Source organism: Chaetura pelagica, unplaced genomic scaffold (genome assembly GCF_000747805.2).
Source record: "Chaetura pelagica isolate M959 unplaced genomic scaffold, ChaPel_1.0 scaffold244, whole genome shotgun sequence".
NCBI classification, from domain to species: Eukaryota; Metazoa; Chordata; class Aves; order Apodiformes; family Apodidae; genus Chaetura; species Chaetura pelagica.
The window spans coordinates 2850197-2863879 of record NW_009953719.1 but is presented as its reverse complement, the minus strand read 5'-3'; the positions used below and the strand labels follow the sequence as shown (position 1 = coordinate 2863879).

General features: G+C 37.2%; 1 protein-coding gene across 1 annotated transcript in view; it reads left to right on the top strand.

The window, feature by feature from the left end:
• The window catches only part of DSCAM (Down syndrome cell adhesion molecule), a 393639-nt gene that overhangs the window by 268127 nt on the left and 111829 nt on the right, over window positions 1–13683 (top strand). The window contains exon 11 of the mRNA XM_010000447.1: window positions 12658–12854. Within this exon, the coding sequence (XP_009998749.1) occupies window positions 12658–12854 (197 nt within the window). The remainder of the gene's footprint in view (window positions 1–12657; window positions 12855–13683) is intronic.

The following is a 13683-nucleotide window of genomic DNA, read 5'->3' as shown; positions in this document are numbered from 1 at the left end:
GGAAAGAGAAAGCCATTCAAAGGCTGCTCTTGAATTATATCTTTTCTTACCAGTAATAATGACATGGGAATTCTTGACAGATAACCTGTTTTAACACTTCCTGAGAGGTTTCGATAAGATTAAGATAATGATTGAGATTTCTTTCTGGTTTGACCTGAATTGGAGTACCACATCTTCCAATGTTCCCTGCAAAACTAATTATTCAGGTTTACTGTCTTGCAGTTACCAGCTAGCTCAGCCTTGATACATGCAATAAATCACCAGTGACCCTTTTTTCACCTCTTTGCCTCAAAGTCCCATTTTCTGCAAAGGACACCATCTAATTAAAAAACACAACAGGGGCCTGCTTAGACAGGAGAGTAGACTTGGAGGTGGACAAAAAACCTCTGTGACATTATAGGGATTTATTCTGGCAAAATCTGAGGCAAGCAACATGAGCTTTGGACAGAGAGGTGTAAGAGACTAGTGAGATTAAAGAAAAACTGGCAGAGCTGACAATAGAAACTGGAAGAGTTACTGGAGCTGCCAGCAACTTTGCAAGCTTCTGGAAAAAAAAATCAAAGGAATATTATTTGTTAGCAGCAGTATTAAAAATATATTTAACTGACACCGATTTGAGAAGGCTTTTTCATTTCTTTGGTGCTGCAGATATGATTTTGTTTTCTTGGTTTGTTGTGTTGGTTTTTTTTTCCACAGTTCACTAGAGTTCAGTTTCTTAATGAGCCCCTAGTTGTAAACTGGGCACTTTTTGTCTTGGTTCATGCCATTCATACAGAATAACCAAGTCAAGTACACAACATAAATACAGGAACATTTCAGAAACTGCACAAATTTAAGAATATTTATCCTTGGAAAAAAATTGTTAAATGTGAGTCTGAATCTTTTCTAGCTGTTTAAAAGATAGTAAACACATGCCACATATTATCTATTAAAATAATTCACTATTTAGATAATCAGGGTGTAATTTAGGAAGATTTCAATTGCATTTAGGGATATTCAGCAATTTTGCAAAGCAACTTGGAACACTTAGAAATAAAAGAGCATCTATCAAAGAAGGCAGGAAGTAACCTCCTAGGAAACGTTAATTTTGCCACAGAAAATAGACCAAAATTAAATGATTCTATGTGGCATTAGCAAGCCTAGCCAAAAGACCAGTCTTCTTTGCTTCGTTTCATTTACCATTTTCTATCCAAGCGCCTGATAAAAATAAAGCAGAAAAAGGAGAAGTAGCATCATTCACTAACTGTGTAACACTAAGCACCATGCACTCCCTGTACTTAATGAGACCTTATCTTGTGGGAAAACAATATTTGTGTGATCAAAGAATGTATCATCAAACATGAACACAAAAAAATAGAAGACTGTTTGGAAGTTTCAGTTATTTATTTATTTATTTATTTAGATTTTGGGTGCTTTAATTTACCATTTAAAATAAGTTTCTTTCTTAATCCATATAAAATTAATCCAGAACAGATATCTTACAGTTCTGCGTATGCTTTAGTTCTTACATATTTTATAAGTCTGTCACCAATACAGTCTTAACACTTCATCTTCAAAATAGACTTCTGCCATTAAAGTTAAAACATTCAATACTAATGGAAGATGGAACAAACTCTCTGAGCCAATCACTGGATCTGGAGACTTGAACAAAGCAGCCTGGTTGGATAGTCCCCCGTTTTCTTCCCTAGTAATCGATGGAAAAAACCCTGTTCACAAAATATTCTGAAGGTGTCCAATATGATCAATGACCCACTTGCTAGAGGGAAAAGGAATAAAAGAAATCAGGTTGGAGAAACAAATCTGTTTTTATCACCCTTTTCCTTGAATAAGTAGTTGAACCGATTGTGGGAATCTGGTGACTGTCCCAGTTTAGAGTCGTAGTTGCAGCTGCGTGACAGTGGCAGCATCTACCTTTTTAGAACATTCGTATTAAGTTGTTAGTTGGGCAAAATGCTGATATTATCATTATTTTAATTTATCTTACTAGTAAGGAAAATGAATAAGTAATGTAATTTTTCAGCGTCTTTCAAATGTGAATTCTCAGTGAAATAATATGGGACAATGGTGTAGCACTTGAAAAACAAGAGGTTTTTCTTGCCGAATTTCAAAGAACAGACAGATTTTCCACCCATTAGCAGAGATCAGAAGAGATTCTCAAGATAAAATCTCAGGATGGTTTTTTTTTACAGGATCTTAGGTAATATGATAAATCTTTCATTGCAAGTGGCTACCAAAAAAAAAAGACAAAAAAACCCAAACGAACAAAAAAACAACCAAAAGAAACCCCCAGAACACCAAACAAACAAACAAACAAAAATATCTGGATTTGGGTGGTTATTTGCAAAGAAGAGAGAAGTAGCATGGGTCCACAACACTAGATTGTGTCCTGCCCATCAGTCATGCAACCTTTTTTTAGTAAGAAACCTAGAAGCATTCATCCATGAGGAAATTCATTAAATCAGAAACTGACTAGAAGCTGACTGGAAATTAGTGGTAACTTTATTTCACTTTAAATAAGAGATCTTTTTCCTCTGATTCAATAATACTATAACCTGTGCATTGTATTTTACTCGGCAAAACTATACTTTCAGTTCCCCATGGAATGAATTAAAGAGTCAGGAATGTATTCCCTGGTGACCATCAGGAAATCCATGTCCCTTTAAGTGAATATAGCTTCATAAATTTAAGCCATTGTGTGAATATTGTTTGGCTGGAAAAAAAAGATTCAGGTTTGAGAATTTTGATAACTTTTCATTATTTTTTTTTTCCTTTTAATCTTAATTAGCATTTTGAAGATTTCTGTAAGCATGTTGGTCTGATTTTTTGACAAGTTCAGAACTGTAATATAATTTTTTTCTTTCCCAGCTTTCAGTATTTCATATCCCCTAGGAGATCTCATTTTGTGAAAGCTTCTGGAGTAAGAGAAGCAGTAGTACTGAGTTTTAAAACAAACTGTAGTATTTGTGTGCTTATACAATAGTATTTGTAAGATAAGTAGCTCTAAATGTTGCTCATAAGAAGGTTTCTAAAATGAAAACCCAGAAGCATTATCTTACTGGTTAAGCCATTGGCCATGTGTCTAAGTAGTCATGTCACACAAAGAATTGAAGAGCCCATGAAGCTGATAATGCAAAGCAGTATTTTTTGCCTATGAGGCAGTATTTGAAATCTGTCTAGATTTATGGTGAATTAAGTAACATCACTGCCTAAGAAGTGTTTGGTGTTCTGAATCCAGTTTCATAAATGAGACAGATTAACAACAAGAGAAGCTTGAGTAGCAGCTGATGGCTTCTTGCATTTGTTTATGAATAAAATCAGCAGAAGACTTCCATCTCATAGGGTAATTAAAATCATGAATGATGGCTTGTTGAAAAATTACAATTTCATTTCTCTGTATAAATTCCAGTGTTTTCATGGAAGAAGAATAAAATGTTAGATATTTGCACAGAAAATAGTTGAAAATCAATGCCTAGAAATTTTCAGAAAGTTCCATCAATTGGCTCCCTACCAGTAGATTTCACACATAAATTATTGTCCAGGGACTTGGCTCTGAGTGACCAGACCAGCTGACAAATAATCCTCTCAGATGTCTCAGATGTCTCAGGAAGATGGTAGTAGAAGCTGGAGCAGGAGCTGTGGAGCTCAGATTGATCCCACCCATTGTGTTAAATCACAGGCGCACTCAAGGTCCTCAGCTTCATCCCAGGGGTCTGGGAGATCCTGACACCCCTATTTCAGCCAGAGTTCTCACCATTTTCAAGTTGTCTGTTGTAGACCTAAGGAGATTTGAGGCATTCTACTTTCACATCTGGGAACATGAAAGCCCTGATCGTTCCCTCTCCAAGCCTGAGCCACTCACCCAGTCTACTGGGCAGTGCAACATAAAAACCAGGGACCAATAAACTCTTTCTTTTTGTGTAGTCATAAAAAATGAGAGATGTATCCCAAAAAACAGTGGTTAGATGTGATGCAAATAAATTAATTTCAAAGCCTTGCTTGGCCAGTATTACATCTTGATGTCCTTACAGCCAAGTTATAAGCTGTAGTGGGTTGAATATTTCTCAGTCTGTTCAAAGAAATGTTTCATTTTGCAAATAAAATCCAACTGTTAATTGAAATAATTGAAGGTAGTGAACTAACAGTTTCAGTCTGTCTTGTTTTACTTTGTTGCTGACCTTACTCAAGCCTGTATGTACAGTGAAGTGCTTGTCATGCTAGAAAAACAGAAAATGGGGAGGGAGAGGCTGAGGCATTTAGATGCAAGGATGTGTCCTCAAAAAGGCAGTGATCATTGTCTATGCTGCTTACTCTGAGACTTTGTAGTCTCCTCATCTTTTGGCCAGTATTTGAATGCTGAGCTAATGAAACCTTTTCAGCAATTTCTTTTGTCAAAGAGGCCACATTAAAAAGTTTTGGGTCAAAGAAATTAGTTGTTCTATATGAACAGTGACAATTCAAAGTCCCAACAGGAAAGGTTCTGAAAAGCTTCCTACCAACTTACGAGAAACTCTAAAATGCATGATAGAACAAACAGGAACACCCCAATAAAACCTGAACATAAAACCTGACCTTCCTGTGTATCTGAGCAATACAGTTGATATATACTGCATAAATCCACAATACTGCATTGCAAGTGATTATTCCTCTTAAAATGGAATAAAATAAAAACAAAACAAAACAAACAAGACCAAGGATCACCAAATCAGCACTTAAAACTTATAGATTTCCTAAAGCCAAACTGTATGAAGATAGTTTATTAATTTAGGTAGCAAATTTACATCTAAGTACAGATTATGTGTGTGTTTGTCTTAAGGGTGTGTTTAAAAGAATCACTTAACAATCTAATAAAACAAACAAACCAACAAAACCAAAAGAAACAAGTATTTTCATATTGCTTCTGTTACTAGCTGCTTCATTTGTCATATTCAACATCCATCACACACGTGTCAAAATATTCTTAGAAGCATGACTCCCTTCTTACTTTGCAAGTGGTTACATTATCACCACTGCCATTTTGGCCTCTGCTTTTAGGTGTTCATTCTGTATGTGGAATCTGGAATGGGAGTTCCTGTCCATTTGAAACACAACTTAAAGGGGAAAAAACCCTTACAAGTCCTTTGAATGTCTAATAACATTCATGCTGTGGGGAGGTACTGTGGAGGAAAGAGACCTGCAGCCCTGTGCCATGTGCTTTGTTCATGAGATGGATGGCTATAATTTACTCCTGCCTGAAACACTTGAATTTATGATGCCTTTCCTTGGCTGAGGGGTAAAAATGGTCTCCAGAGAAACAGAAACATTTTTGTAATACTGTGTTGAAAAAAATTCACAGGACAGTTGAAGGTCAAGGGAAGAAGGTGATGAGGGTTGCTTTGTCTTGTTTTCTAGGTAATGAAATAGTTCTCCTTACTTGATTCCACGGAAAACTGTTTTTTCCCTCTGTTATTCACTCACACATATGCATGTCCATATGCCCTTGTGCAAGCACAAACATACACACACCTTGACCCCAGTTATAAAGCAGGATACTATGAACATCAAGAACAGTAGTGTAAAATGTAGCTTTAAAACTCCTTTACAGATATTCTCTGGCTCACAGCTGAATGAGCATATTGGAAGCTTTGAATGAGCCAAAATAACCATAGTGCTGGTTCAAATTAGTCTGCTTTCTCTGGCCTTAGGCATTTGGGTACTGGATCCAAGTTGTCAGCCATTGCTTTTGTCTGGAAGCTTTATTAATTCATAGAATCATAGAATCTTAGGGGCTGGAAGGGACCTCGAGAGATCATCTAGTCCAACCCCCCTGCCAGAGCAGGGTCACCTAGAGTACATCACACAGGAACTCATCGAGGTGGGTTTTGAATGTCTCCAGTGAAGGAGACTCCACAACCTCCCTGGGCAGCCTGTTCCAGTGCTCTGTCACTCTTACAGTAAAAAATTTTTTTTTGGATATTCACCTTGAACTTCCTATGCTCAAATTTACACCCATTACCCCTTGTCCTATCACTGGTCATCACTGAGAAAAGCCTAACTCCGTCCCCCTGACACTCACCCCTTACATATTTGTAAACATTGATGAGGTCACCCCTCAGTCTCCTCTTCTCCAAGCTAAAGAGACCCAGCTCCCTCAGCCTTTCCTCATAAGGGAGATGTTCCACTTTGTTGACTAATTTTTAACCACCTGAAGTTAAGTTGACATGAATGCCATTGACTGGTTTTGTGAACGTTCCCTACTTCGTGCACAGGTGAATACTTTTGTGTATATATACAATGCAACAACACTTTTCTGTTAGTATTAATATGCAGAATATAGATATGTTGTGTTAATGTACTTATATAGAGAATGCCTACGTAGAGAGTTTTATCTTGTTGGTTTTAATACATTTGATTTATGATCCCTGCATCAGAGTATCAGATGTAACTGGCCTCTTTGCACCTATCTAGACAATAAAAATATAGTTCACTCTGAAAGGCTAGATAAGACTAGTTCTACCAGAGCTCTATTATACATCAACAGATAGTATTTCATGGCTTTTTAGATCAGAACTGAGCTGTTACAGACCCAACTCACCATGCTTAAAAGTATACTTACTTGCATGAATGAGCAGCGAATGAAAAGCATTAGTGTCCCAGAATGCACTGCTCACCAATACTCATTTTTGTTGTAACCAGAGTTTCTTAGTGTGTTTCTGCTTCATTTAAACCCGTCAATACCTCTATTAGTGCTTGCTTCTCTTCCCCTGGGAGGGACATTTACACATGTCACTTCACAGCCTCCAAAATGTAAAAGACCCATGGGAATTACTGGGTCATAAATATAACCTGATTAAAGCTCGTGTTTTCCAGTGACTTTATGCCCCCTTTTTTTTTTGTCTTTTAAACCTGTAAAGTATTCATGTATTTTTAATGAAAGGGCACAAATGGAAAGTTTAAAGCATAACAACAAACGAGCACTCTCCTATGCATTCTAGTCTCTGGTTTAAACTGATTTGCATTCAGTAAGTGACAAAAAATTAGAGTGCTGTACTTCACAATTATGATAGCAGTAACCCTCTTATTTCACATTAAAACTTGATGCCATCTTGATGGGAGACTAAATTCAATTTAAGATCAAAGCATTGGAGAATTTATCTAAAATTATATATTGCTAGTTTTAACTATTTAACATTTCTGCTCTTTCCAGCCTGACTTTTATATGGAGTGATGAAAGATAGTAATTGATTTGGAACAGGAAGTGGCCCAAGAAATTTGTATTTAATGGATACGTTTCTAATACTAATTTCTAGGCATCCATAATTTTCAACAGTGGTGATGATGGTAACACTAACGTTGTTCATTAAATTCTTGTGAAGGAAGATGGTCCGTGTCTAAGTCTTCACAAATCACAGTTATATACATGCTACCGTAATTTTTAATAAATCTGTGATAATTTATTTTTTGTTTTGACAGTTATCCAAGGTTTGATGAAACTGGTTTTCCAGTGCCTCATGTGAGTTACTATAGTTTGTTAGAAATTTCCACAGGCTTTTACTATAACTGGCTGCGGGGAACAAAGCTGTCAGCTTATCATTTCCCATTTTCTTTTCCTGGTTATTATCAAGTGCAGTTAGACAAAATGGGAATTGAAGCTGCATGGCAAAGTGAAATAAAGTCACATTTATTTCAGAACCATGTCAAAGTCAAAGGAAAGACCGAGAAATACAAGCAGCTGTGGTCTCATGTGTATCATTTGAAGACAGCAGTTTTCACTGCTGTTACAAGCATAAAACTAATGCAAGAAAAGACCCAAGAAAGAGGAAAGAATTGCCTTTGCGATTTGAGAGAAAAGAATTTTTTTTATTTTATTAATGTGTCTTTTGATTAAAATTCATAGTTGTCATGCAAAATAAATCAACTTCTTTTCCTATAATGTGACCTGAAACCGCTTCTGAGTGAATAAGATATGAACCCTAAATGTTCACAGCCTTTACCCTGACATACTCAATCAGATCAGGAGGTGCTGGTGCAGCTGCCAAATGCTGAAGACACTGTCATTCTTATTAAAGCTTAGCATCAAACAAGGCCTGTTCTATCTTTGAAACACATGTTTGAATAAAACGTATCATGGAAGTAGCTTTGTTTATCTCAGTGGAATACCTTGCTGAAATGGTATAGGCGTACAGAATCCTCACTCATTCCCACTCAGTGCTTTATCTCTTTTTAGAATGTTTTTCAAAGATTGCCTTCTATAGATGTCCTAGTATCTTAGTAATGCAGTTTTTACATACCATTGAGTCTTCAGATTTTGTATGGGATTTGTAATGCAAACTTGGGTAGCTACAACATAGGCTGGTCATTTCTGTGTTTAATTTCTCTCCATATCCATTATATCATAATTCTTATGGACATCACTTTTCCCTAAACAGAAACACAGAAATATAAAGATGCAGTTTTTGTTGTGTACAGTCTCTTTTTTCCAAAGCAGTACTTTTTTTTTTTTTTTCTACTGCTTTTCATACTTTACTGCCATGACATGATTCTGCTAATGAAGCTCCTGCCTATTGTCCAAAAATCCATCCATCTACCAGTTATGAATAGAAGCATTCAAAAAGCTACTAGCCCTCCTTTTAGAGCAGTTTGAGGATAGAAGGCAATCTGATTTATTTTGCTTTGTTTAAAAAATATTTTCAGGAATATATTTATGAATAATCTCTGTGAATTTATTTCATCTACACTGTAGACTCCTGAAGCTGAATAAATAATTCAGTCTGTCATATTAATTAATCAGATTTTTGCTTCTCAAATTTCTCAGGTTTATGTGTTTGAAATTATGTTTCTTGTTCTGGAGCCTCAGTGGCAATTAATTTCAAAATATTTGCTTTTTGAATTTGAAATTAATGCCATATAAATTATTTATGTAATACAGCCAGTATTGTTTCTATTTGAGAATTGCCTTGCTTACACAACAAATTCTTCACTAATTCCAAGAAATATAGAAAAACATTGCATTCAAAATTCACTTTAATTAAATATTTGAATATTTTAAATTTATTTTTTAAAATTCCCTAAAAGAACATCTCTCTGAGGAGGTTCACAACAGATGAACATGAATACATCACAAATACTAAGTTCATTTTCAAAATTAGTGAATATTGGTAGAAAATAGTTGTCATTAGTTAAGATGTCTATTATTTTTGTGGAAATAACTTTTTAAAATTGGGATGTCTATTTTTGTTTTAGTATATTTAACACAAGTGCACCATTCAAATTCTCACTGTGTGCAGTTATTTCCAGATTTTTACATCTTTAGATTTGTTTCCCTGCTGCATCTTTTTCATCCTCTTTCTCAACAGCAATTAGAATCTGCATAAATGTTTTGCCATGATCAGCAATCTAGCATTCAATACAGCTCAAAACACATTGGGCAGCGTCACATGACATCTCCCATAGATTTTGGTGTTGGCTCTGTTGGATTCCTCTCTTCTTACCACAGCCAGGTTGCTAGAAAGATAGCATTTGGAGACTACAGAGAGTGATATTTCTTAAACATATTGAGAACTTCAGTCAGTCTTAGATTAATTTAAGGAGGCTAAAAAGAATATCTACTGTTTAATTACAAATTAAAAGATAGCCTTTTAATCTATGTGGCTATTTCCATCTATGACCTAAAAGAAGAAAAAATAGTTAATCCCCCACTCTCTTCTCCCTACATAATTTTTAAAATTAATGTGATTTTTCTTATTTTCTAGCAGTTTGGGAAGGTTTATTCTAAAAGGATTCAAATATTTCTATTACTTTGCCCAGCCCTCACCTAACTTACTGTAGCCTCCTTATTCTAGTTCATGAGACTAGTTTTTGTCAAGATAATTAAATATTTTCATTTTTATTTTCATTCTGTTTCTGATTAAACACTCAGCAGTAGCAGAGAAAAGGAGGTCAAATTAAGTAATTTATGCTGAATCTCAGGAAAGGTCCAGGTTCAGTTTTCTTCAAGAGTGGGACAAAAAGTTCTTGTTTTGTCTGAGCCACTTCCATGATTCTTAAGAGTAACCTTGACTACTGCATTTTGCACTTTAATTTTTAATTATGAAGCTGTTAATACTATAAATCAATGAAATTACTTCTTAGTGGGTTGCCATGAAGAAAGGGGAATAAGAGGGGTTGACCTGGGAAAAGGAATAAAAGAATCAGCTTTCCAAATACAAGCCCATTTTTAAACAGAGAAATCTCCTAGATTAGTGCTGCTGGCAAAAGCAGAAATCGCCATAATCTATAAAGTGTAGCTTCTATTTTTTCCAGTTGCGGCCAATAGACCATTAGCAACGCCCAGCACCACATGGCATACTTTGGAGAAAGACTTGGAAAACCCCAGAGGAGAGAGAAATGGAGTTATTTGTTCCCTAGGGAAGCCTACTCGAAACCCTGGAACATGGCACTATGCATCCTTTTAACGTGCACAGCAACATGCCCCACCCTTCCAAAATTCTCTTATATAAATACGTATCATTATATATGTATGTATATCGTGTATTTGAAGAGATATAAAAGGATATGCACTCTTAATATGGCATCTGAATCTTGATCTATTTCTAAATGCTTTCACTTTTTTTTAAGACATCCTGAGAGGCATCTCATGCACATATAGTACAGATTTAGTTTGCTTATATACAGTTTTCTAGATTATTCTTTGGCAGTAAAGAGCCAGCATATTTATCTCAGTTATTTGCATCAGTAATTGACTGAAGATAGTTGGAGGATGAAGAAATGCATTGCCTAAAATATCCTTGGCAATGTGGCTTTGTTACCAGGAAACTTTTGACATAGAGGAAGATAAAAAGAAGAGTGTATGATTTAGGATCATTGGAGATAAATTATGAAGAGTAAAAAAATCAGCTTTGGAAGAAGGGGAAATATTTAGCTGTGAGACATTGCTATGGCAATAAGGAATCTGTGTGGAAGATTATGTGAGAGGAAGGGAAGGATAAGCAGGGGTAAAGCTGTATCTGAGGAATAAAGTCTTTCTTCACATGTTTTTGTGCTGCTTTTACTAAGAAAATGTGTTGGAAAAAAAAACAAAACAACACAACTGAGCAGGTAGCTCTATTTAAAAACAAAATAAAACAAAAACAAACAAAAAAAACCCTGACCACAAAACAAAACAGGTAGCCTCTGTTTTTTAAAAATCAAGCAAGGTGGTAATGGTGTTTGGTTTGGCAGTCACCCGTCAGGGCACCCTTGGTAGACAGCAGTTTAGGAGACTTGAAAGTGAGGAGGGAATTTTTGAGACAGGCTTCTTGAGATTCGTAAATTCAAATGTCCCATTTTCTGCAAGGGCACATGGTGTGATCCTACCCGTGAAGCAGAAGAAAGGTAGACCTGCCAGTGAAAAGCTCATAAGCCGTGATGAGCTGATGGAGACACTGATGGGAAGGAAGACTGGAGCTGTAGCGAAAATCACTTAGGTGATTTGGGAGGTTGGCATGCTTTAATTAGGGATGGGAAATGAGGTTGGAGAAGTAAAACATTGCTGTAGTGATTAAGAAACGTGAGAACCTGAGGACATTGCAGCAGGAAGAGCAGAGGAGAGGTGAAGGGGGCTGGAGTGTGTTGCATTGAGGAAAAAGAGGGAGATGTGGAGAGGTGTGGCAAACAAGGAAGGAAGGAATATGTTGGAGGCTTGTGAGATTATGGAAGAAAGAAAGGTGGTGGTACAAGCTCATGGTGGTAAAGTGGACTCCTTAATAGCCTGCCACTCTTTTTAATTGATTCTCTTATTGATGAGCAAATTGCATAAAATTATATATTGGTCTATTTCAGGTGTTGCAGATGGGAGCAGGTATGTTCAAGTGCACACACCTTCCCGTGCAAGGCCACAGGCCTGCAGCTACGTAGGCCTGGTACACTAGCTTCTGCCTTTGGAATAAGCAAGCAGATGGCCATAAGTGACCTTCTGAAAGTAACCTCCTTGCGGGTACTAGTACTTGGGCAGATGCCAGATAAAACTGAAGCTATTTTCATTTTCTGGAAGATGGAATCAGACTCACCATAGTTTTTAATTTTGATTAGTCATATTTTCTTCTCTTTGAATGCTCATCTTCAATAAAACCAATTGGTACCTAATATCCAAATGGTTGTAACAAGACATACTTCAACACTAGCGCAGATCAGTGCTTAAAGAGCCTCAGGTCTCACACAAGACCTTTCTCAGAGTTCTTCCTGTAATTAAATCCCATTCGTAGCTCTAACCCACAGCTCCTGTTAATTTTCAAATCAGTTTGGTTTAGTTCAGGAAGTCTTTGAACAAAAATGGCTGCATCCTGACATATTGTCATATCCAAGCATCAGCAGCTCTGGTGTGTGAAAAGGTCATGCCATGAAGCATTACCATTTCAGAACAGCAATTATAGTAATTCATTTAAATAAGGCTTCCTTTGGATTTGCATTTTCTTGTCTCTACAGGCCCATTGTCCAGTCCCAGCTCCTGTCTGCTAAGTCCCCTTTGAGGCCTATCTTCAATCTTAAGCTTTTACACAGGAATGAAAATAGAATAATTTCTCGCATTGTTGCCCATTTGGTCAAATATGGACAAGCTGAGCTAGGCCAGATTGAAGAGGCAACTCTGTATCATCAGACTAGACAGCTCACTGAGGTACCACCTTTTGTTTTCTCTGGTTTTAGTTCCAGCTATGATAACATCCTATCCAAACACCACCTTGGCAACACAAGGTCAGAAGAAGGAAATGAGCTGCACAGCACATGGAGAGAAACCCATCATAGTCCGCTGGGAAAAAGAAGACCGAATCATTAACCCTGAAATGTCCCGTTACCTTGTTTCCACCAAGGAAGTTGGAGATGAAGTGATCTCTACTCTGCAGGTAAGAAAATAAATCGACCCATGGCTCATCTACATGTGTGAGAGTGTTGCTTGATTTGGTTTTGGTAGGGATGCACAATTACCTCAGCCTCACAGGGTCAGAGCATCGCCAGTCACCCCACCCATTGCACAGTCCTGGAAAGCTGGCAGTGAAAGGAGGTAGAGGAAACCTCTGCATTCCACCTCCCAGAAAAATCCAGTGGCAACAAGAGAGTGAACCTGGCTCACAGCCACCGCACATCCTGTCTGTCTCAGGAGCAAGGTGGCTCTTGACTTAACCTGCCCTTCTGCGTGCAGCACAGCTCCATTTTGAGCACACTGTTGATAAGTGCCAAGTGAATATCTGACCACTAGCTCTGATGTGTTTCAGGCTTACATTCACCAAAATCATTAAGTTGTTTTGAGATAAAAATGCTTTCTTTTTAAAGCACTTTTTCTCCCTCCCTTTCCATTTGTGGGGCTTGTGAGACCATTTTATGAAGTTAGGTTAATGTTCCAATCCAAAGTGAGATGGAAGGGTACATGTAGATATGTAAATAATGTATCTGCTACTGCCAGGAGTATTTGGCACTTCTTGTACAAAGAAGCAGAAGTCACCAAGCCACCAATCAAATGGTCATAGTCTACATCTTCACTTCTGCTTCTGTGACAGGCAGCTGCCTGGTGGTTTGGAATCTGCTCATCTCAGCTTGGCTGACAGATCAGGATATGGGACTCTCTTAATTTCTAAGTGTCTTCCCTGGGTTAGATTGAGGGGCTACATGAGCAGCACTGCTGTTCTGGGGACATAAGTTTCCCTGAGATGCCATGGAAGCACAGGAAATTCCTGC